The sequence below is a fragment of the Crinia signifera genome, chromosome 7 (assembly GCF_055691185.1).
Source record: "Crinia signifera chromosome 7, ASM5569118v1, whole genome shotgun sequence".
NCBI lineage: Eukaryota > Metazoa > Chordata > Amphibia > Anura > Myobatrachidae > Crinia > Crinia signifera.
In genome coordinates, this window is record NC_139223.1 from 94,725,171 (window position 1) to 94,750,700 (window position 25,530).

The following is a 25,530-nucleotide window of genomic DNA, read 5'->3' on the forward strand; positions in this document are numbered from 1 at the left end:
CGGCACCCCCTCTCCCACAGTGGTTGCCTAGGCGATGGGGATGCCAGGCAGCCACAGGGAGTGTTCATTAGCACACCTAAAGCAGCATCCAGCTGCTTGCTCTTTGTAATCAAGGGCGGGCACTCTGCAGCAGGTGGCTGGGAAGTCTTTATAGGTATTTCATTTGGGCTGCCTCAGCGCCGGATATAGAGTTCTGTGGAGACTCTGCTCTGACTCTGCTGGTGTATCAGGTCCCAGTCAGTAACTCCTTGTTGCCTGAACTTCAGATGGTATTCCTGAACTTCCTACTGGCTGTCACCCTCCTCTTCTGCTGAGCAAGTATCATCTTAGTTTGGTGTTGGAGAGTATCAGCTATTACAGTTTTCACCTGTAGTCAGCTGGGGTATCTGTGGAGGCAGTGGCATCAGGCCACACATGCTGTGCTTGTACATACTTTGGTTATATTGTGTCAGTCTGTGTGTATTCTTTATGTACTCATTTCTGTGTCAGGAGTGATTCATATATCTTAGCTGCTGCTGAGAGAGTCTGTGTATATACTTTATGTGCTCACATCTGTTAGTGGGTATACCTTTATACCTAAATTGTTCCGGTCACAGTCTGTGTATATACCATCTGTGCTCACACCTGTTTTAGAATACACTTTGGTCTTGCTCTGGTCTTGTCCTGTCCGTTCCTGTTAGGCACCAGGGTCTTATTAGCTTACTCTTAAAAGGTTTCATCCGTTTTCCCCTGAGTCCATGTCTTGTGCTTGCATGCTTTATGTGCCATTTTGTGTCAGCTTTAAGTTAGTCATTTGGGGTTAGGCTAGGGTCAAGTTCACACTGCCACCTGTCAACATAAGTCCTGGCATCATTCTAGTACCAGTAGACACATAGGGGGACATTTACCAAAAATGGATTCGTAGAAAAAAGGTGTATTCGTAGGCAGAAATACACCTTTTTTTTACGAATTTGTATTTTTGGGATTTACAATCCCAAAAATACAACAATTCGTAGTCCTAAAGATTTAACATTCGTATTTGTATTTACAAATACGAATGTCTACACCATCGATAGGATACGACAGAAATACCATTCAAAAGAATGGTGGTTTCTGATTTACTAAGCAGCCGTACTGACAATACGGCTGCTTAGTGGTGTGAAACACCCACGCAAATACGACAGGAAAATAGAACACCATTTTCCTGTTCTATTTGCGTTTTAGCCTGCACGGATCAGTCAGATCCGTGCAGGCTTCAGTGTAAAAAAATAGAAAAATAAATAAAAAAAACGGCGTGGGGTCCCCCCCACAGCCATAACCAGCACCAGGCTGAAGGAGCCGGGGCCGGTAATTAAAAATCAGGGAACCCGACAAATAGGGGCTCCCCGATTTTTAACAACCAGCCCCAGGCTCCAGGTCCGGGGCTGGTTCCCAAAATACGGGGGACAAAATGACTAGGGGTCCCCCGTATTTCAAGAACCAGTCCCAGGCACAACCAGCCGGCAGGGTAATGTCACAGCCGGGGGACACTTATAATATAAGGTCCCGCGGCCAAAACATTAACCATACCGACCAGTCAGCCTGGCCAGGGGCCCTGGGGGAGTGGGGACCCCCCCCAATAAAGGGGTCCCCCCCCTCCAGGACTTACCTGACCAGGCTGAAGCCTGGTACTGTCCCCGATGCCCCTGGGCGGTGGGCATCGGGCTGATTATGGTGTAAAAATAAGGTTAAACTATTGTTTTTTACTGTGGCACTACAAGTGCCAGCAAGCCTCCCCAGCAAGCTGGGACTTGGAGAACCACAAGTCCCAGCCTGCTGGGCATTAAAGGGCCCGCTGGCACTTGTAGTTCTACAGTTAAAAAAATAGTGCACAAAACACACTGATACACTTTTAAAATAAAACTTTATTACATACAAAGCCCACACATACTAATACTTACCTATCTTCTTTCCGTAGGTAGCCCTGATGTCCTGTGTCGGCGTCTTCTGGTCCTGTGTCGTCTTCTTCCTCCATGTCGACTGTCGCTGTCGCCGTCCGGATCCGACGAAATCCATTTGGGAAGCTGTGGAAGGAAACCATACTCCCCTGTCCCAGCGCGACGTAGTCCAGGTAAGGGTCTTTGCAAAAAAACAAACCGAACACCCGAATCCAGACCGGACTGAGAGCCGCACGGTGTTTACATCGTGCGGCTCCGCCTCCCGAATGCCGCTATTGGCCGCCTTGCGGCCTAGCGGCTCCTGATTGGCCGCTAGGCCGCAAGGCGGCCAATAGCGGCATTCGGGAGGCGGAGCCGCACGATGTACACACAGTACCGTGCGTCTCCGTGTCCGGCTGGATTCGGGTGTTCGTTTTGTTTTTTTGCAAAGACCCTTACCTGGACTACGTCACGCTGGGACAGGTGAGTATGGTTTCCTTCCACAGCTTCCCAAATGGATTTCGTCGGATCCGGACGGCGACAGCGACGGTCGACATGGAGGAAGAAGACGACACAGGACCAGAAGACGCCGACACAGGACATCAGGGCTACCTACGGAAAGAAGATAGGTAAGTATTAGTATGTGTGGGCTTTGTATGTAATAAAGTTTTATTTTAAAAGTGTATCAGTGTGTTTTGTGCACTATTTTTTTAACTGTAGAACTACAAGTGCCAGCGGGCCCTTTAATGCCCAGCAGGCTGGGACTTGTGGTTCTCCAAGTCCCAGCTTGCTGGGGAGGCTTGCTGGCACTTGTAGTGCCACAGTAAAAAACAATAGTTTAACCTTATTTTTACACCATTTATCAGCCCGATGCCCACCGCCCAGGGGCATCGGGGACAGTACCAGGCTTCAGCCTGGTCAGGTAAGTCCTGGAGGGGGGGACCCCTTTATTGGGGGGGTCCCCACTCCCCCAGGGCCCCTGGCCAGGCTGACTGGTCGGTAGGGTTAATGTTTTGGCCGCGGGACCTTATATTATAAGTGTCCCCTGGCTGTGACATTACCCTGCCGGCTGGTTGTGCCTGGGACTGGTTCTTGAAATACGGGGGACCCCTAGTCATTTTGTCCCCCGTATTTTGGGAACCAGCCCCGGACCTGGAGCCTGGGGCTGGTTGTTAAAAATCGGGGAGCCCCTATTTGTCGGGTTCCCTGATTTTTAATTACCGGCTCCAGGCTCTGTCAGCCTGGTGCTGGTTTCGGCTGTGGGGGGGACCCCACGCCGTTTTTTTTTTTTATTTATTTATTTTTCTATTTTTTTTTTTACACCTTGCAGCCTGCACGGATCTGACTGATCCGTGCAGACTGCTAGAAATAATTCGTATTAGCAGCCGTATATACGGCCGCTAATACGAATTGTTACACCATCGGAGGGTTACAAAGCAGTCGTATCTGACTGCTTTGTAAATCCCCCTCCGGAACACGAGTTTGCATACGACTTAAACAGTCGTATGCAACCGTAGGGAAAATACGAATACGAAAAACTAGGTTTTTCATATTGGTAAATTTCCAAGATAAAGTCTTATGGGAAAAGGGCTGTTATAGGCACGATGGCTCGATGGTGTGCTCTGCGGACTTGGGTCTGGGGGTTCTGGGTCAGGGACAAATGCAGGATTTTCAGAAGGGGGTTTCCAGAGAGGGGCGGAGCAAAGCACAGAGATGGACACTTAGGTGACCCAGTATATGCCGGGTCAGTTAAAGTATTATAGATAGACCAAATGTATATAAATAATAATAATAATAATAATAATTAAAAAAAAAATATATATATATATATAGATAATTAACAGCAGTGTAGACCCCTTGGCATAGCAATGTATTGGGGCCCCTACCTATCCTCCAGTGGTAGGGGTGGGGGGGGCTATGAACGGAAGCTTTGATGTCCCGCTGGTGGTAGAGGGTACTATATCAACCGCTCAGCATGTAGAGCCTGGATCAGTAATTTCCACTAATTACCCCTTTACTGCACAGATGGTGGGAGATGAGGTGGGAGAAGGGGGCATCGGGCTGAATGAAGAGGTGGTAGAGGATGTTTAATACACAGAAGAGGGATGTATAATGGAGTGGGCTTATTATTCATAATTTTCTGGTGGGAGGACAGCTTGCTTGACTGCAGATATCTCCAGTTCCCTGAAATAGATTTCTTGGGGACTAGGGGGTCAGAGTTCAGGAGGCAGAGCAATACGCCAACGAGTATATAAAACTACATACCAGGTGTGTGGAGCTGGAGCAGTAACAAGCTGCTGGAAGGCTGATATCTCTGGTTCTCTGCACAGTAGAGACAAGCTATTAGTGTCTATCATAGGGGGAGAGTCCCAGCTTTTGGAATATTCCATCAGAAAAACCTGAGAGAAGCTGAATTATCTGACTGGGAAGAGCAAAACAGGCTTGGATGGGGAATTTGCGTGGTTGCCGCGCTTGTAAATATAGGGAGAAGCTCCAATAGGTTTTGGAAGATATAAGGTTTTTTGAAGGAGCGCTAATAATGAGTAATGATTAAATGGAAATAAAATTATAGTGAATTGTGACAAATGGAATTTAAATTAAATTAAATTAAAATGGTACCTGTAAGGAATAAAAAGGGATTAGTAATGAATGTTTACACCCTTTTTTGAAAAGGTTGGTATTTGTTATGGAGTGGTGATCGTTCCGGTGCGTCTGTCCATAGCTTACCCTACTTCCGTTGATGTTACCTTCTCTGAGTGTTCCTAGGTTCCTTTGGGGTGATGTTTATTAGAGGGCTTCCAAAAGCAGAGACCGGCTGAACCACACTGATGTGCGGCAGCCGCTACGCCGATGCTCTGTCTATCCCGATGAAACCGGAAGTGGCCGGAAGTTGTTAGATGGCCGCAGAGAGAGTTGAAGACGGGCGCAGGGGACAGCTTGCCGGGAGATCTTCTGTCTTGGATGGGGACCACTAATTTTAAGTCAGATATCTCCGGTTCCCCAGGGCCAATTTTTAAAATTCTAGTACCCATGGAAAGAGGGGACCCTCAGCTTTTAGTCTAGGGCCCTTAAATTTCTAGGGGGGGGGTTCTGGGTACTCAGAAACCCCCCCCCCTGCGTGCGCCCCTGTGGGTGGCTACCCAGAAGACCCATCTACCGGGATTCCACGCAGCCTATCAGCACGGAAACTCCGCTCTCCTGTCCTTGTACCCCCTTTGCTAGATGTGCTCCAAGATGCCTCTGTCAGGATCCGTGACTCCCTCCTGGTGAGCATAACACTTATAGACTGCTAGGCTCCTCAGAATGTTGCAAATAACAGTCTCTATAAAAACAACTCTGAATGCAAAGCACATCTAAGTGGATGGGCTACTACAACATACTGTAAGTACATATTAAGTGGAACACCTGTCAGCTGTAAATACATAAAACATGGGAGTGTCAATAGTTTCATCACAACTGTACAGTTTAATATCTAAGACTGGTTGACTGGTCTACAGAATCTTGCTTTTTACTGAGACATGCAGATGGTAGATGGATAATTGGTACTTGTGAGTTATCCGGACGCCCGATTTCTAAATCGGGTCGGATCGGGCACATCGCATCGCATCGCATGCGACCATCGGATGCGATGCGATGCGATGCGATGACCCGATTTTTCCATAGGAATCAATGTTAAAATGGACTGAGTCCATTTTAACATGGAATTCAATGGGAAAAAGGGGTCCTTTTCATACCCCTACTATCCAAGTGGGCATGGAGTTGGATATAAACCTGTGGCGAGCGTAGCGAGCCACCGAGCCCGAAGCGTGGCGAGCGTAGCGAGCCCCGCGAGGGGACACGGAATACCGTCCCCTCGCGGGGCTCGCTTCGCTCGCCACGCTTCGGGCTCGGTGGCTCGCTACGCTCACCACAGGTTTATATCCAACTCCATGCCCACTTGGATAGTAGGGGTATGAAAAGGACCCCTTTTTCCATAGGAATCATTTTAACATTGATTCCTATGGAAAAATCGGGTCATCGCATCCGATGGTCGCATGCGATGCGATGCGATGCGATATCGCATCGCATCGCATCTGATTGTATGCCTTAACTTAAGGCATACAATCAAAAAATCGGGCGTCCAGATAACTCACAAGTACCGGATAATTTGACAAAAATACATGGATCCATTCTACATTGTGTCAACAAGCTATTAGTGGTCATCTGACGTTGTAAGGATTGTTTTCTTGCCACATAGGCCAGCGGTTCTCAAACTGTGGGTCCTGACCCCAAAGTGGGTCCCGACTTTCTCCAACATGGGGTTGTGACTCCATGTTGCTGACCATCAGGCTGATGAATTTCCTAATCTCAGTCACTGATTCAAGGAGTCTGAAAAATCTGTTGAGTTTCTGTTATTTTAGACTCCTCACATCATGTTGTGCCCCCACAATGCTGCCATGTCTGCTGACTACACATCTGATGTGATGACCTTCTGCAGGAACTTGCTGGGGTCCTGTCATTATTTTTATTGTCAGATGAGGTCCCAGAGCAAAATAGTTTGAGGACCCCTGTATTAGGGGATAAACGTGCCCATAGCAACCAATCAGATTATGTGTATCATTTCTCTTGCATCCTTAACAATGATACACAGAATCTGATTGGTTGCTATTGGCAACATCACCTCTCTCCATTTTTAGCTTTAGTAAATGTATCCCAAGGAATATTATTACCAATTGACTATTATTTAAATGTCACAGTGTACAAGACTGTTGTTTCTGACTATGAGACCGATTCAGACGCATTCATACGGGTTCCAATTTGGCCTCGTTTTCGATGGTGGGGGGTCTGTGCATGTGCGTATATGGGCATGTGCTGACCCCCTGTGCAAATCCCACATGATAGAGCGTGTGGCTTTCAGCGGGGCACTGCTGACCTGTTCACTAGGCTGTGGGTATATGCAGTGTACAGGACTGAATGAGGCCCTGTGTGCAACCCGTTATGGCCACAGTCTACTCATCTTCTAATTGCTACCTTCAGTAGAATAACATTTTTTATGGTGTACATTCACATGAATGTGCAGCCAACTAATGTTGCTGTTATGCCATCATGGAAGAGAATCTTTTGTTGAATCGATGTAATGGAAAAATCGTATAAAGTGAGCTATTGTAATACAGTTCAATGTGTATTACAGTATTTAAACCATAAAGTGTAATGAGGTATGTTGTACAGTATGTCATGCTAAGTCCAAATTCAGACTGGGCCACAGGGGATATTCCTGATGGTCCCCAATGTCTGAAGGCTCACCTACTCCTTTAGCGGACAGGTTCCACATTGTTCACTCAAATTATAAATTTCTACTCTATTCTAATAGTCAATTACCTGAAGGAGCAATTGTAATGATAGTGTAGTTCTATACACTAACTTACAAATAAGGATGGGTACACACCTAAATGTTCACAAATGGGGGCCATGGATGTGATGGAATGATTTTCCTTCTCCCTGACCATCTGTGATTGGCTCTATACACTAGATGATTAATGATCGGAGGAATGATCTCTCGTTCTGTCCTCCATAAAACTGTTCATAGCCACCCTGCAGCTACACCCGCAGCTTAAGGGACTTGTACCACGCAATGTGCTTTATTAAAAAAAATTGTATTTTTGTTTACTGACGCATTTTGCTGTGTCAACTGAAAGCTTTATATTACTTCTGGAGGAGGCTGGGGATAGTCGCATGCACGTGGAGCTCCGTCTCCCCATCCTCAGGCCTCAGGAGCTGGGTGCAGCATGTGGCAGAGGGGAATAAAGACAAGGCAGAGGAGGTGGGCTGGCAGAGGAGGCAGGGCCGGCGCCACCACTAGGCAGCTTTAGGCATTTGACTAGGGCGCCGGCCACTGGAGGGAGGCAAGGAGCAGGAAAGAAGTAGCCGCCTGCCCATTAATCATCCCAACCGGCAACCACGAAAGGTAAGCTCCCCCAGCCTCCCCTCTCCATATAGCAGGTTAGGACCTAATGCCCATGGGTAGCACGCTCACTCCTGGAGCCTGTGGCACCTCTCCCCCATGGAGCAGGCTTGGCCACATGCAGCACCCCCCACCCCTGGAGCTGGGTAGCAGCTGTGAGTAGCATAGTCCCCTGTAGAGCAGGTCATGTCTGTCTGTCCCCCCCCGCGCGTGTGTGTGTGTGTACCCCCCGCGCGAGTGGATCGATGTATTGTGCTGGGAAACTACTTTTTTCGCCTTTTTCTGTTTCACCTTTGGTGTTCAGCGGTAGTGCCTGTGACTCCTCTCTGCGCGGCTGAAGTTCAGAGAGGCAGCCGCTGGCAGGGAAGGGGAGCAGCTACTCTCAGGCTGATACAGATTTCTCCATGGTGCAAGGTAAAGGTGGCATGGAGCAAGGAGCTGGCTCCTGTATGTGTGTGTGTCCATGAGCTGGGGTATGTGCGTCATGGTAATGGTGTTTATGCCTGCAATGTCTTCCTATGGGGTGGGTGGGTGAGGGGGGATGAATATAATGCCTGTAATGTCTGCATTGGGGGGGATGAGGGGAATCAATGTGATGCCTACCACCATGTCTTGCTGCTGGGGAGGGGGATGACTGATGCCTGGGACATCTGTCTATAGGTGGGAGGGATTACTATAATGCCTGCCATGTCTGCCTTTTGGGGGGGGGGGGGGGCGATGTGATGCTTACTATGTCTTCCTGTTGGGGAAGGATGACTTTGATGTTTGTCTTTGGGGTAGGGGTTCTGGGAGACAATAAATATGATGCCTGAGGTGTCTGCCTATGGTGGTGTGTGTGTGTGTGTGTGTGTGTGTGTGTGTGTGTGTGTGTGTGTGTGTGTAAGTTGCTGTGAGCTACAAATGTTATATCTGCGTATGGTGTTGTAGGAGTGTGGGGGGGGGGGCATAAATTTGATGCCTGAAATGTCTGTTTATATGGTGTTTTTTGTCTATGGGGGTTATGATGGTCTCTCTGCTGTCTATCCATTGTGGGGGTGCTATCTGACTAAGTTCAGAGGGAGTGCTGAGGGGGAATGATGGTGGCTGTGTCCTCTGTTTATGGGTGAAGGGTGTAGGTGTACATAAGTCTGTCTAGGTGTGTGTAAACAATCACACAGAGCCATGACAATGCCATTAGTCTGTAACTAAATATTTGCAAATCCCCCTTTTAAAATCCTGCATTTACCAGTGTGTGTGTGTGTGTGTGTGGGGGGGGGGGGTTGTTCAAAGGATTTGCCTAGGGTTCTGAGTTACCTTGCACCGGCCCTGAGAGGAGGTGAGCGCAGAAAGCCGAGGACGAAGCGGCCAGAACAGCTCCCGGCTGGAGAAAGGAGTGTGCTGCAGCCCCCGGGAACACCATCAGCCAGGGGGACACCCTGGGGAGGCAGATCACCTCCGCTTCCTTTCCCTATGGATGCGGAGGCCTGGGCACAGGCAGGACCAGCAGACTCTGTGAGAAGGGACCCAGCTCACTCGGCGACCCATCTACCCCCTCCCTCCGGCCAGGACAGGAGGGGGACAGGAGGCACATCAGCCAGGGGACCCCCAGCATTACACCCAGAGGCCGGTAGGATCCCCCCAGCACCCCACTCCAGCAGGCTGCATAAGCCCCGGGTAACTCTGCGCCGCACCCACCCCCCACTGACTCTCCCCCAGCCTCACTGACTGACTCTTTCTTCCCCCTCCCTCACCGCCACCACCACCACCACCTATGCTACCCACTGCTCTCTCTACAGGAAGATGGCCTGTCGAGGCCCTCAAGATGGTGCCGCAATGGCTGCCTAGGAACTGTGCACTCAGCCATATGTATCCCGTGTCTCCTGTATGATAACTGTACTGTGTCTGCTGTAACTGTGCTGTCTTTTGCTCATACTGTTACCTCATACTTGGCAGTACGGATGGTGTAATGGTTAGCATTATTGCCTCACAGCGCTGAGGTCATGGGTTCGATTCCCACCATGGCCCTAACTGTGAGGAGTTTGTATATTCTCCCTGTACTTGTGTGGGTTTCCTCAGGATACTCCGGTTTCCTCCCACAATCCAAAAATATACTGGTAGGTTATCTGGCTCCTAACAAAATTAACCCTAGAATGAATGTGTGTGCGTGTACATGTGGTAGGGAATATAGATTTTAAGCTCCACTGGGGCAGAGACTGATGTGAATGTTCAAATATTCTCTGTAAAGTGCTGTGGAATAAGTGTGCACTATATAAGAAACTGTTAATGAATAATACTGTGCTCATACTGGCTGCTGCAACGACCAGTGTCGCCGCGGATGGCTGCCTAGGCGCCGTGCAGCTCGGCGGGTATATGTTCCCTGTGTGATAACTGTACTGTCCCTGCTTATATTGTTACCCACCTGGCTGCTGCAATGACCAGTGGCGCCGCTGATGGCTGCCTAGGCTCTGTGCAGCTTGCCGGGTATGTGTTCCCTGTGTGATAACTGTACTGTCTCTGCTTATATTGTTACCCACCTGGCTGCTGCAATGACCAGTGGCCCTGCTGATGGCTGCCTAGGCGCTGTGCAGCTTGGTGGGTATGTGTTCCCTGTGCGACAACTGTACTGTCACTGCTTATATTGTTTCCCACCTGGCTGCTGCAATGACCAATGGCGCCGCTGATGACTGCGTAGGTGCTGTGCTGCTCTGCGGGCATGTGCCCCCCACATGTAATGTGGGCCATGTAGTGGCGCCGCTGATGGCTGCCTAGGCTGTGTGTTACTCGGCAGGCATGTGCCTCCCGCATGTAATTAGTGCACCTGTGTGTCTGTGAGGTGACCTGGAAAACATGCACCGTTGGGGGTCCATGAGGACCGAGGTTGAGAACCACTGCTATAGACAATCTGTACTTTTAAATATTAATACTCTATTCCATACCGTATAGAGTGTATAAAAAGATAAATTTTCAAGGCTGTTACTGCTCCCTCAAACTCAGTGGCGCAAGCAGGGGGGGGGGGGGGTGTTCTGACTTCTGATATCCATCCAAGCCTGTTAATTGCTCTTCCCAGTCAGATATTTCAGGTTCTTAGACTTAAGGGCCCCATACACTAAGTGATTTGGCCCCAATTTCACCCGATTCTGGAGGATTGGGCCGAGAAATCGGGTGAAATTGGCCAAATTACGTAGGGCATGACATCTGATCTGATCCAATGCGCGGTCCCGTGTGCATCGGATCAGATCCAGATGTCGGACGGTCTGCACATAAGATATATCATGTGCAGCCATCTGGGGGAGTGGCAGGAGCAGGCTGGGAGTGGGGATCGGTCCGGGGGAGCGGCACGAGATGTAGCGGCAGGCAGGGAGCGGGGACCGCGGCGCAGATGCAGAGCAGAGAGACCGGGGGCGTGGCGGGAAAATAGAAATAAATCCTATTCAAAAGACTGGGCGGCCGCTGATTGGCTGGGAAATCAGCCAATCAGCGGCCGCCCTGTCTTTTGAATAGGATGGTTTCTATTCTCCCGCTGCTCTGCGGTCCCCACAGCGAGCCCCCTTCTGAAAATCCTGCGTTTGCCCCTGAGACTAACGTACTTATTCCAATGCACTGCAGAGCAGGAGATTTTGGATTACATTTGGAAACCCCTCGCTATAAATCCTGCGTTTGCCACTGCGCCTGGAACTCTGGGAATATTCTACGGCCATCTTTGCATCAGGAGTCCAGCCGCAACATCATCGTAAGGAAGGATGTATCACCCCCAGCAATACATCTACAGGGCCAATACATTCCTCAGTCAGAAAGAGGATTGGATTATCCTGGTGCTTTTCCCTCCAAAGGTGGACTGGTAATTATTCTCCCCATTTTTCATGTTATTGCCACACACAAGGACCATTGTATCTGGGCAGTATTGGAACAGACCCTGTGGAACTAATTATTTTATACGGTATCTATTTTATATAAATCTAATTAGTACATGACAATTATATGCATTTACCATTGGATATATTATGTGGAATTTTAAATAGGTTATGATATTAATGATAATAAATAACATGTTTATTGTATAGCCAATTTCATCGCTCTCATTTTATTCAACCAGTCACTAACTACAGGACTAATTACAGAGGATTGGAATAAAGAAAATGTTGTTTCACTGCATAAAAGAGCCTTACAACAGTAGATGGGAAAAACATAGAAACACACTTAAAAGAAAGAGTTGTAGAATATCTCAAATCCATCAACTTACATGATTCATCCCAAACAGAATGGATTTACTGGGGAGAATTCATGTAAACAGGGTAACAGAAAAGGTAACAGATCAAGCAGGGCCAGCGTTAACCACTCAGCAGCTCCTGCAAAGCAGGGAGGCACCATGCTGAAAAGGCTCTGTCTCCCTCCCTGCTCTGCTAAAGCTGCCTCAGCCCTCACTGTTACTGCCTCCTGCACGTTGCCCGCAGTGCCTGTCTGACAGTGGGCAGCAGTATGGAGAGGCTGAGCAGCTCCCTGCACCGTGCACACACTGTCCTCCTCCTTCTGTATCTGCTTATGCTTTTGCCTGACTAGTAATCCACTTGAAGCTACCCAAGCTGCCCTCAGACATCAGCCCCGCACTAACATGGGTGGAGGAAGCAGCGGCATTAATCCTACAGGCGCTAGTGGCAACCCCAGAGACCGTACACAGCCAGCACACAGACACAGAGGGAATCAATTCCTGACCACACACTACTCCTTCATTAAAGGACACACATAATGATACGCTACAGCTCACTTCTACTCCACTGATTAGTACTGTGGATATTTCAAATTGAGAGGAGGGGGTACTCATAAATGAAAATCTAATCAAGGAGTATGGGAGAAAAAAGTTTGTGAACCGCTGCTCTAGCACCTGCCAGAAAAGTTTCACAGCATTTTCATACATTAAATGAACATTGGGATTTGAATGGCATCTATCATCATACAATTATTTTAATAATGGACATTAAAAAAGACATGGGGTCATAAAGGGTTTATTCCAAAAGATGCTACATCATACACTTGGGTCTCAAAAAAGCCTTCATACAGAATTGACGGTGCTATAATGGAAAGTACTGAGGAAGAAAGAAAGTTCTAGTTGTTACTATTTCAGTGGACTTAAAGACAGGTAAGCAATGGTGGATTTATGGTGTGTACACACAGGTACAATCAGCATGAGAATTTGACTATATGGTCAAAATCGCATGCAGATCGCACAGGTTTTTTACCTTGCCATCCCGATGCTTGCTCCCATGGCAGCACAAATCGAAACCCAGATAGACAGGGCAGCAATGACTATATAGTGCAAATCGAATATAGATAGTATGAATTGTATGTAAAAAGTACAGAGTTATCAAAGATTGTAAAGCACTCGAATCTTAAAGGTGCATACACACGGTACGCTTTATGTTCCGTATGATATTGTATATCTATTTCCCGGTGGTCAAAAGCATAACATTTGTGCTTAAAATAACGTACAATGTGCATAAGATATCATATGCGTTATGAAGTCACAGCTATACTACACTATACTATCTTAAGGTTTCTAGACAGAATTGAGTTGCATGTTCATCCCAGCAGCTCACTCCCATACGACCAGCGGGAGCACGCATCTTACGTCGGATAGTGCATACACACAGTAAGCTATAGTGCACTATCTAGCATACTATTCAAAACTGGCTAGATAGTGCACAATATAGCACACTAAATCGTACCGTGTGTACACACCATTAGACCTCATGGAACCCTAGGCAAGATGCAAGTTTGGGGTCCCTTTCCCTCAAACGATCCATGGCACTATATTTGTGCTGCTGATTGCAATAAACTTAATACCTGAGTCACATTTAAAGTAAATTGACTGCCCATATTAAGTGGATGAAACCATTTTTTGTGTCCAAATCTTTTTTTTATCAAAAAACACAAAAGGAACTTTGGGAGTGTGGGTAGGTCCATGTGATGTCATGACATCATGCTGTAGTCCCACAATGTTTCTCTGAAAACATTTTGGATTGCCAGGATATATTTATGGTGTCCTTTGAGACCTGCTGGACCCTAGACAGCCATCTAGGTTGCATTTTGGAAAATCCCCCTATGAATGTAACAAATGAATCAGTGCAAACACTGCAAACTTTGTAGAACAAGCTGAAATAAGTGGAAAACTGCAGCAGCACTGTTCTGTCCCTAAAACTGCAGCAAATCTTGTAATAGCATTATATAACATTATATACCAATGCTTTTGTTGATAATTTGTGTCAATTGCCACGAGGAGGGGGTTTCTGGGCAACCGGAACCCCCTATATTTGCCTACAGAAGTAATAATGCCACTGTATAGGTCATTGGTATGGTATAATTTAAAATACTTTGTTCAGTTCTGGAGGTCATATAAGGATATAAATACATTAGAGACTATACACAGAAGGGCAATTCAAATGTGTATGGCCCAGGGGCAATGGAAACACCTGCAGACAAACAGCAGCACCTATGTGGTTCACAGAAAATCCATATGTGACCAGGGCCGTCTTAACAGCAGTATGGGCCCCTGGGCAAATCAATGCATGGGGGCCCTTACCCATTCTCCCCTCCTAGGGGTGGGGGGTGTTATCAGCAGCAGCTTTGATGTCCCACGGGTGGCAGGGGGTGCTCTATCTTCCATTCAACATGTAGGACCTGGAGCAGTAACTTCTGCTAATTACTCTTTAACTGCACAGGTGGTGGGAGGGAGAACACTAACGCGTGGAAGGGGGCACTGAGCTAAATGAAGGGTCCCTTGTAAATGACTTCCAGTGAGGTAGGGGGTGTAGGGGAGGGGTGGATAATGGAGGGGGCTTAATATTCGTCATTTTCCAGTGGAAGCGCAGCTTGTTTGACTGCAGATATCACCATTATCTGGAAATAGAGTTCTTAGCCTTCAATAGTATAAAAACCTAGAGTCCCAACTTTCAGGAGGTGCTGGGAACTTGGGGATCAGAGATCAGGAGCCAAAGCAATTAATTGACAAAAATGTAAAACTGTACACCAGACGTTTGGAGCTGGAGCAGGGACTGGCTGCTGGAAGGCTGATATCTCTGGCTCTGGGCATGATAGAGACAAGCCGCTAGTGTCGACAGAAAGGGAAGAGTCACAGCTTTTGGGATATACTCTGAGAAAAACTCAAAGTCAGAGAAAACCTGAGAAATATGACGGAATTGCAATTAACAGGTCAGATGTGGACTGCTGCTTTGAAGTTGGATATCTCCAGTTCCCCAGGGCCGATTTTCCATATTCTGGTATCCCTGGAAAAAGGGGACCCTCAGCTATCAGCAAAGGGCCCTTATACACCTGGGGCCCCTGGGCAAGTGCCCATTAAGCCCATATGAAAAGACGGCCCTGTATGTGACCACTTCCCTTACAAAGGAGCTTTGTAGCGTACCCGATGCTGCTTCACTCTATCCCAGGAGCCCTGCTAACACCTGAAATAGGGACCAGGATGGCTGCCATCTGGCACCACTCAGCCTAGACTGCAGCAAGCCATGTATTATACAGATGGCTGAATCTTCTTAGTCTAACCCTGACCCACAGGCCATTGTCACACAGCATATTCACACACACACACCACATTGGTTTTCCCTTTTTTTAAGGGGTTGGGGATTGACATGGTTACAAAGTTGACAAAAGCAAAATGTTGACGTGAAAAACGTCAACGTGTTTTTATAGGATTCTTTTTTTTAATTGATTTGATCTTACTTTAGAGGGCATAGAGAGAGAATAAAATAGTGGGGAGCGCAGCGAGGGAACACTGTACACTTTTATGGTGTCTATGTTGACCCGGGTCGACATAGACACCCCAAAAAAACCATACATGTCGACATTTTGCTTGCTTCGACCTAACAACCCATAATAATCCTTCTATTAGAGGTGGTAGAGACTAATACAGTAGAGCAATTTAAACATGCTTGGTATAGAAAAAAGGATAACCTTACAAATAATAGGCTTTGAGGTAACAATATGATAAATAGTTTTTAGTAACAGTCAAATTCTATGTTTCTATATTTCTTTGTTTCAGTACTGTATACAATACATTTTCACAAATGGACTTGCAGGTGTGATGGTTCCAGAACATTGTTTCATGAAAATAGAAAACTGGTTACAAAGGAATGGGTGCACACTTCACACTGCAACATGTCTATTCCTGGAGAATGGGATAAAGCCTGTAAAGCTTTCTGTGAGTCAACAGCCAATTAAGCCAATTTAAAAAAAATGCATTTGTAGAAATACATTTATCTATACATAAAGCTGTGATTGATTTGCAATTTAAATATGAAAAATGTAACTATGTAGGTTTTCAGAAATAATCAAATTATTAACCCAAGCTCTACACAATTACTGAATGCAGATCAATGTCTGTGTATGTATGACAAAATCAAATTACTGCTATTCCTTAACACAAGAGGTGGTGTCTAATGTATCGCTTCACTTTAGCTTATTTTGCTCAGGTACACAGAAGATTCAGGTTCATTTATATATATTATATATATATATATATATATATATATATATATATATATATATATATGGTGATTCTTTGTATGATATGTATCACCAGTGCCATCTACTGGTTACTTTTATAAAATGCTTACATAATTTTCATCAAATATTGACTTTGAATTGCAAGATAAAGAAGGGAAATATTAATGATCCTTGATTTGTCCTAGCTAGAGTTCCATAAAATGTATTTATTATATGGTTTGTGCACTTTTATTATCATGCTATTTTAAAGGTCTTCTTGACAAAGTATTTAAATACAAAATGGAAATAAGCATTTTTAAGCATTTCATAAGCAATTATAATAGTAATAAGCATTTCATGAAACTTAACACCCTAACTTAACTCAAACATGCAAAGCTATTTACGGAGCTAATTCAGCATATATTGCTATTGTGACAATTGGCAATGGACTGCGAGGAGAAAGCCACCACCCAATCAGAAAGAAAGAAGGCACACCTCTTCATAAATTGCGAGAGAATTGCAAATGGATCGCTAATCGCCATCAATTCGAGAATCTATATACAATATCTGAATCATTAAAGAGTTCATGCCATTTGTGCAATTGTGAGTAGGACTGAGGCTTCCACTAATCTGCGATTGAGTCACAGGACCTCCTCAATACCTGAACAAACACCGGCTTCCACTCAGTCAAATTTCGGCACCATTGTGTTTACGATCCATATGCAATTTCAGTTGCTATTTCCCCTTGCACGTGTGCAATGCATATGTTACACATTCAGATTCATTCAATAATCTCTCAATTTGCAAATAACTATGATTAGCGATTCATGCTGAATTAGGCCCTATGTACCTAATTAATTCATCTACCAGTCTACCATAGACTAGAATAACTGGTATATACAGTATATTTTGTATTGCATCTAGTATTACATGAAAATATTAAATTTCAATTATGATTAGATACAAAAATAAAAAAAAACAAATCAGATTTAGGAAATTGATATACTATCTCAATATGACAACAAGATTTGTAAAGATAACATTCAGATGTAACAGCTAAAACAGTTAATGTTAAGCAAAATATTGCAGTTTGTTGCAAATCATACCATACTTCGTGGCATTTTAATTGCAAATCATAGCAACCATGCCTTTGACAACATTCTTGCTTATAACCAGCAGCAAACCTGTAAAATGTTTGATATTTATGCAATGGAACTGCTCATTAAAACAGAATAGTAATAAGATGGCAGTTATACATGTACATGTTGAAAGCAAAACAAAACACTTACTGGCATCCCTGGAAAAAGTCCACCATTTCAGGATGGAAAGCATAGGGGGAAATAATTGCATTATAAATTTATTAAAAAAAATACAAATATAACAGCATGCATAACTTAAAACTGACTAAAAATACTTGGTAAAAGTGTCCTCCACATTTATAAAAGTTTAATACTGTAGTTTATATGTAACTTTTACTAAATTCATTAAAGTTACTGTTCTGATTTTCTTTTGTGTTTTTTTTTTTAAATCAAAACATTTATCTTTTTTATTGATCATAAATTAGAATGAAATAGAGAACATTACATATGTTAGAGGTCTTGTTACCTTACTTACTAAAGCAACCTTTGTATATATTAATTAACGTATATACACACACACACACACACACACACACACACACACACACACACACGTGTATGTTCCAATAAAAACTGTCTGATATATAATTTGCACAATTTAAAACAAACTGCTTCTTATTCAGTTTATTCAATGAATAAAAATACATTTTTTTATGTTTTGGGTACAAACTAATTAATGATGATAGTGTAATTTAAAGAAAACTGTGAAGACTCAATGTGTACAGATCTCTTTCTTTGAAAACCATGAATTAAAAAAATAAAATAATACCTGTCTGTAACTTGAAGTGAATGCTCCTTGATAAGCCACAATTCCTGAAGAAATAAGGATATCTCCTGTCAGGTTAATGTAAAGGTGTCCAAGTTCTACTGCAGTTTGACTCCATCTTGTTTTCTCCCCACCTAATCCTCCAATCAACTGTTCTGCACGATCAAGTTTTTTACTGCATAAATCAACCTGAAAATAATATTGTCTCATTAATTTGAGGAACAACAAAATAAATCACATTGATGCTTTGCTGTACTACAAATGTTTACATTTAGCTTTCTGCATAAAACTCAAGTTAGTCACTTATATTATGACTAGTCTGAATTATGTCCTCCCTGAGTTGATTATAATCAAGTTTAGTTTATACAAGGGTATATTGCTAGGTACAATATGGGGCAGCAACAAATTTGATACAGAGTAAAAATAATTGAAAAACACCACTGACTACAACCTCTTTAGACCTGGAGAAATTTAGGCTCATTTACCCCCAAAACTCAGCCACACTTTCTAACATGTAAAAATGGCAACTTCAAGTGTTTAGGCTGTACAACTTGTGCTAGCCTGGAAGTTGGTGAACATTTCTTTCACCCAAGGACAGGAGTGAAATTAAAAATCAGATTTACCCTGACATGTACTAGACGGTTTGTCATCTATTACATCAAGTGTCCTTGTGGACTCCTGTACATCGGGAAGACCAGAACATAATTTAAGGAACGCATTGCCACTCATAGATCGTCCATTAGAGCAGCACTAGAAGGAAAAGGTGCAGAGCACTTTAAAAAACTCAAACATTCCCTACCCTGCCTTTGCTACAAAATGATAGATTGTGTTCCCGCTAACAAGAGAGGTGGTGATAGGGATAAAATGTTGCTGAAATAAGAAGCTAAGTGGATATATCGCCTCCAAACTGTCCACCCTCTAGGCTTAAATGAACAACTCCTGCTAACCTGTTTTCTCTAGCACACGCTATCCTTCAGAACCATTTTACACTGACATGGTACTGATGCCTTCATGCCTCAGCTGACAGTTTCAGCACAACTAGTGCACATTGAGCTCAGAACAGCTCCTTTGTGAGCACAGAAATCTCACAGATCATGACGTCCGGGCACAGTGCAGATCTGTCCTGTCTATTCACGCAACATAACCGTCCCTATTAAAATATGTGATAACACAGTGCTAGTTTTTGTTTGACATTGACTTTCCAACATGACAGTAGTATGTTAAATTGGCACAACTTGTTGGACGTGTAATGTGTGCATTTTTAACTTTATTTGCACACTTTGTACACTTTGTACACTAGGTAACGGACACATAAATGCATTCTCCCCCGTACACATGCCCCCGTCCGCTCTGACAGGTCCGTTCAGCGCACCGGTGCAGTGATGACGTCATGGCGCACAAACTGGGAGATGCAGTCTTGCACGGGGTGAATGTCACTGAGCACTTCTATAAATGTAAGTAACACATTGCATTTTGTTATGTCTTGATAAAGGGTCTAGTACCCGAAACGTTGACCAGACACCTACTGTATTGGGTTTTCATTGCTTGATTGCTGAGTTGACGGTGAGGAGTGCCTGTTACTGACTGCACGTCTATATATATATATATATAATATATATATATATATATATATATATATATATATATATATATATATATGGCAGAGTTGAATTGAGAGTCCTGGGGGGACCCCCAAAGAAACAGGCAGCACTCGATCAGCTGGATGTATAGAATCCAATTTTTATAGGCAAATTTCAGACAAATAAAAGCATGTTGCCAACGTTTCAAAGCCGGTGCGGCTTTATCATCAGGGCTTGTGCAAAAAGAAAGTGCATATAGTGCTGTGGAAAGCACTATATGCACTCTCAATCCAACTCTGCCATTTATACATTATCCAGAGAAAGGCACCTTGGCACATTTCCCCAGTAAAGAGAGTGCCAGTCAACCCACAAACCATATATATATATATATAACAGTGTGCCAAGTGCAGTAAGGCACCATGCCCGAAGCATGGCACCTCACTGCTCTACATGGTCCGTGTTGACCTAGACAAAAAATCGTGAAAAATTCATGTCAACCATGCCCATGTCGACCTTCTGCCAATACAAGGATATACCTTTCTTAGGTGTCTACCTAGTCATATATATAGTCATATATACTATAACCGCTATAACTAAGCTAAGAAGCGCCTTCCCTCTCCATCAGTGAGGGCCTCACTGACTGACTGTAATGATTAAAACACCATTATACACAGTGTGTGTGTGTATATATATATGACTTGGAGCTGCCGGGCTAATTGAGAGACCCAGAGTGCACTTGAGTCTACTTTAGACGGACCATTCCCCGTTCTGTGTGTGTATAACCACACTTATCCTATGGTCTAAAGGTTTTGTTTTTGCGCACTTATATTTCCTTTGTATATATATATATATATATATATATATATATATATATATATATTCACCCGTATAGGCCAGCACACCTCATCAGCAGCAGCTGCAGCGTTGCCTTCCCCTGGTCTCTGGCAGGATTCCAAATGCACCAAGTTTGTGGGGCGGCACTCGCTTAAATGAAGACACTTCACAAGTGGAGTATTACGGTCAACCGTAATACTCCACTTGTGAAGTGTCATCATTTAAGCGAGTGCCGCCCCACAAACTTGGTATATATATATTGATATATATATATATATATATATATATATATATATATATATATATATATATATATATATATATATATACAAAGGAAATATAAGTGCGCAAAAACAAAACCTTTAGACCATAGGATAAGTGTGGTTATACACACACAGAACGGGTAATGGTCCGTCTAAAGTAGATTCAAGTGCACTCTGGGTCTCTCAATTAGCCCGGCAGCTCCAAGTCACCTGGATTCACAGGTGTAGAGGTTCTAGAAAGATAAATCAGAGCGCTCCATAGTGCAATAAGATAAAGACATTTATTTCTTAAAAGCAGCTTAGTCTTCCATAAAATCAGGCAGTTATCACGTACCACAACAGGCGGTTCAACAACCGCTGGACAACAGCATGAACAGTGTTTGCTTAGACACACTGAAAAGTCGGAGCGGTTACACTCATGGACGCCAATGCTTCACTCGCATCAGATGGACAAGGACTCCAACGCCAGGCCACGCCCCAGCACATTTGTTAATCATGTACTTCGTCAGAGGGCTGGCCTGGCGTTGGTCAGATACCTCTTTTATAGCCCGATTTCTCCTACACATTTGTTTTTTCTGTTTCCCTTTTTTTATTTTTTTAAATGGAATGTGTTTTAATGTATTTTATATTGTATTGTATATGTATACTTGTATATTCTGGGCCGCTTTGGCAAATATTATTAAGGGTAGATTACTCTGTTAGAAGACATTCATAGCCTGAAATTTGCCTGTATAATTACAAAGTGCTATGGAGCCGGTTAAACTGATTAACACCACACAGCTGTGTAGGAGAAATTGGGCTATAAGAGAGGTATCTGACCAACGCCAGGCCAGCCCTCTGACGAAGTACGTGATTACGAAATGCGTTGGGGCGTGGCCTGGCATTGGAGTCCTTGTCCATCTGATGCGAGTGAAGCATTAGCGTCCATGAGTGTAATCGCTCCGACTGGTCATGCTGTGGTCCAGCGGTTGTTGAACCACCTGTTGTGGTACGTGATAACTGCCTGATTTTATGGAAGACTAAGCTGCTTTTAAGAAATAAATGTCTTTATCTTATTGCACTATGGAGCGCTCTGATTTATCTTTCTAGAATATATATATATATATATATATATATATATACACATATATATATATATATATATATATATATATTGCTGATAACACTGCTGTGTGCACAAATATTCTCGGTACTTGTGTAGTTTCACGGCACAACTTACGTAGTTAGCGTAGCATCTCTTTCAGAATCAGGTTAGCTTAGCGCTGCTGCCGGCGCAACGCTGATAACGTAGCATCTCTGTAGTCGCGTAAGCGTCCCTGTCAAAACCAGCGTAGTGTTCCCGCAACTATAACGTAGCGTCCCTGTAGTCGCGTAAGCGTCCCTGTCAAAACCGGCATAGTGTTCCCGCGACTAGCATAGTCAGTCATAAATAGCGTGCTGTCGACCAGCTTAGTCAGCGTAGCCAGTTGTTTGCCCGGCAGTTACATAATTAGCGTAGCATGTTCACGCGGCCGTTTAGCGTAGCCAGCGTTCCTGTCAGATGCAGCGTATTGTTCCCATAGACAGCGTAGCATAGTCAGTCAGCTGGTAGATTGAGCGGTACGCAGTTAGCGTAGTCAGTCAGCTGTTAGATTCCCTGAGAGTCAGACATATTTCAGTCATGGCTGCTGGAAAGCTGACATTGTTCAACCTGCAACAGATGGAGGAGGAGGAGACGGTGCGATTTCTGCAGAGCCACAAATTCCTGGCTGACACCCAGACATGCCCCAATGGGCACTCTATGAGGCTGACTGTCAGTGAGCGGATGTGGTGCTGCCATATCCAGAGCTGCAGAAAGAAGGTCAGCATCAGGGCTGCTCAGTGGTTCAGAGGGTGCCATCTGACGTTTGTCACCCTGATCAGGTTCATCTTCTGCTTGGCAGAGGAGCTGACGAGCATCCGCTTCTGCAAGCGACACCTGGCTATCTCGCAGAAGACGATCATACTGTATAACAACTTAATGCGGGAGGCCTGCACCGTCGACCTCCTGTTGCAGCCTCACCAGCGTATTTGTGGCCCAGGCACCATTGTTAAAGTGGACGAGAGCCTGTTCGCCAAACAGAAGACCCATGTTGGTCACATGCTGCCCCAGCAGGGGATCTTCATGGGTATCTCCAGGGAGACCGGAGAGTGCTTCATACCGGCAGTCGAGAGACGTGATGCCAGTGCCCTCATGGCTACCATCGAGAGGCACGTTGAACCTGGGACCACAATTTATTCTGACTGCTGGTGGGCCTACAACATGGAGCAGTTGGAGCAGGCTGGGTACCACCACGCCAGGGTGAACCAACAATACCACTTTGTGTATCCGGAGACCGGGGTTCACACCCAGAACATTGAGAGGCTGTGGGGTTCCTGCAAGTGGCGCAATAAGCGCCAAAAAGGCACTGCACGCCATCAGCTGGACTCCTACTTGCAGGAGTTCATCTGGAGGAAGACCATTGGCGCAGAAGACCCCTTCCTGCATATTCTCCATGCGCTGACAATGCTCCCCCAGGCTGAGAAAGGCGAGGGCGCAAACAGTACCCAAACTAGCTGTTAGGAAAGCAGAACACAAATCCTTGGTGCCAATAAATATTAACTTTTATTGAAGCTCATCAATCCTTCTATGCAGAGGCACATAATTATTGCCAGCTAATTTGTGAATTGAAGCTCCAAGAAAATAAGAGACTCTCGACTCCCCTTTCCCCCGTCCCCTGTGTCCTGGCTCCCCCTGCTCCCGGATCATTAGTCCTTGCTTCCTGTGTCCCGGCTCCCCTTTCCCCTTGTACCCTCTGCTCCCTGTGTCCCAAGTCCACCAGTCTTCAGATCCCTTGTGCCACAGTCCCCAGTCCAGGCTCACCTGTGCACCTAGTCTGACTCCCCTGTCTCCTGTGTCCCACGAGGGTGGGGAGGGGTGCCGGTGGCGGCAATAAAGGGCTTGGGTGGTGGTATATGTGGTAGATCAGCAGGAGTGGTGGTGGCAACAGTGGCGGGTTAGGGGGGGTGTACGCCGCAATGAGTGGCAGTGCCTCAGACTCTGCAAAAGCTTGCATTCTAAAGCCAGATCTTAAATTCTAGATCTAAACTGAAAATCCAAATCTAGGCAATTGATTACAAAGAGAAATTACTGAGAGAATGGAAAACATCATTAAAGTAAACAGTACCCAAACTAGCTGTTAGGAAAGCAGAACACAAACCCTTGGTGCCAATAAATATTAACTTTTATTGAATATCATCAATCCTTCTATGCATTGCCAGCTAATTTATGAATTAAAGCTCCATGAAAATAATTTATATGAAGTGTCCAGACCTTATTTTCTGTTAAGTATGCAAGTTAAAATGCTTATCACATTACACTAGAATGACAAAAATATTACTCAGTACAGACAGTTATTATATCATCAGCCTACAACAGGTAATATCTGAAAGCTTAACCACATTACAATGAAGCAAGTCACCTGATAGTACATTAGTGCAACTCAACAGTTTTCCTATTTTCTGTTAATAAAAAAATGATTATGGCATAATTTGACATGCTATTACGGGGTAAATTTACTAACAAAAATGTTAAAAAATTGTTATTTTCATACGAAAACACGATTTTTTGGGGGCGTATACGTATTTTGGGCAGTTACTATGCCAAAAATACGAATTTACGTATTCATATTGATGGGACATTCGTATTTACAGCCGACTGATTGGCCGCTAGGCGGCCAATAGAATCATTCGGAGGAGAGGCGCGGAAGATGAAACATCTCCGCGCCTCTCCTTAGTCCGATGCGGGGAGCTGCCGGAATCATCAGCATGTGGCAGAAGACCTGGATTACTTCAGAACGAAGAGGACAGATCTTCGCAGGAGGAGCTTGGTGAGTTGGATTTCCTTCCACAGTTCCCCCATGGATTTCTTCAGATCCAGGACCCCGGACTCTTCAGCCCTGGAGCCCCGGACCAGCCTCGGAACCAAGGCCCTGGGCTCTGCAGCCTCAGACCCAGGAACCAAGGCACCGGACCCTGAACCATGGAGCCCCGGACCCTGGAGCCCCGGACCAAGGAGCACCGGACCCTGGACCCAGGGACCTACCGATGGGCTCAAGATAGGTCAGTATCAGTATGTGTGGGCTTTGGACGTATTAAAGTTTTATTTTTATTGTGTCTGTGTGTGTGTTTATTTGACTAATTTTAATACTGTGGAACTACAAGTGCCAGCGGGCCCTTTAATGCCCCGCATGCTGGGATTGTGGTTTTTCAAGTCCCAGCTTGCGGGTGAGGCTTGCTGATACTCATAGTTCCACAGTATTAAACAATAATTTATTCTTTCTTTTACACTGAATTAGCCACCGTACAGGGTCACCGGGGACAGCACCAGGCTTCAGCATTTGTGTCAACTATACTTCAAAATTATATTAAACATTCAAAACAAAGCACACAATGTAGTTAATGGGTGAAACACACATTAATTGAGTCCACAACTGCAAAAAAGGAACAACTGCTGCTTTGTGTGCTCTGTTGTAATGTCTGTGCGCACGCTCGGCGAGTTGTGTGCGCGCGCACACGTGCACCCCTTAGGGGGAACACTGGTCCCTACTCCCTCAGGGCCCCTGGCCAGGCTGACTGGTCAGTAG

General features: G+C 44.9%; 1 protein-coding gene across 2 annotated transcripts in view; it reads right to left on the minus strand.

Annotated features, from left to right (window-relative positions):
• The window catches only part of DNAH7 (dynein axonemal heavy chain 7), a 918,640-nt gene that overhangs the window by 191,769 nt on the left and 701,341 nt on the right, over nucleotides 1–25,530 (minus strand). For both annotated transcript variants that reach the window (XM_083153498.1, XM_083153497.1), the window contains one exon: nucleotides 18,214–18,399. In XM_083153498.1, coding sequence (XP_083009624.1) covers nucleotides 18,214–18,399 — 186 coding nt within the window. The remainder of the gene's footprint in view (nucleotides 1–18,213; nucleotides 18,400–25,530) is intronic.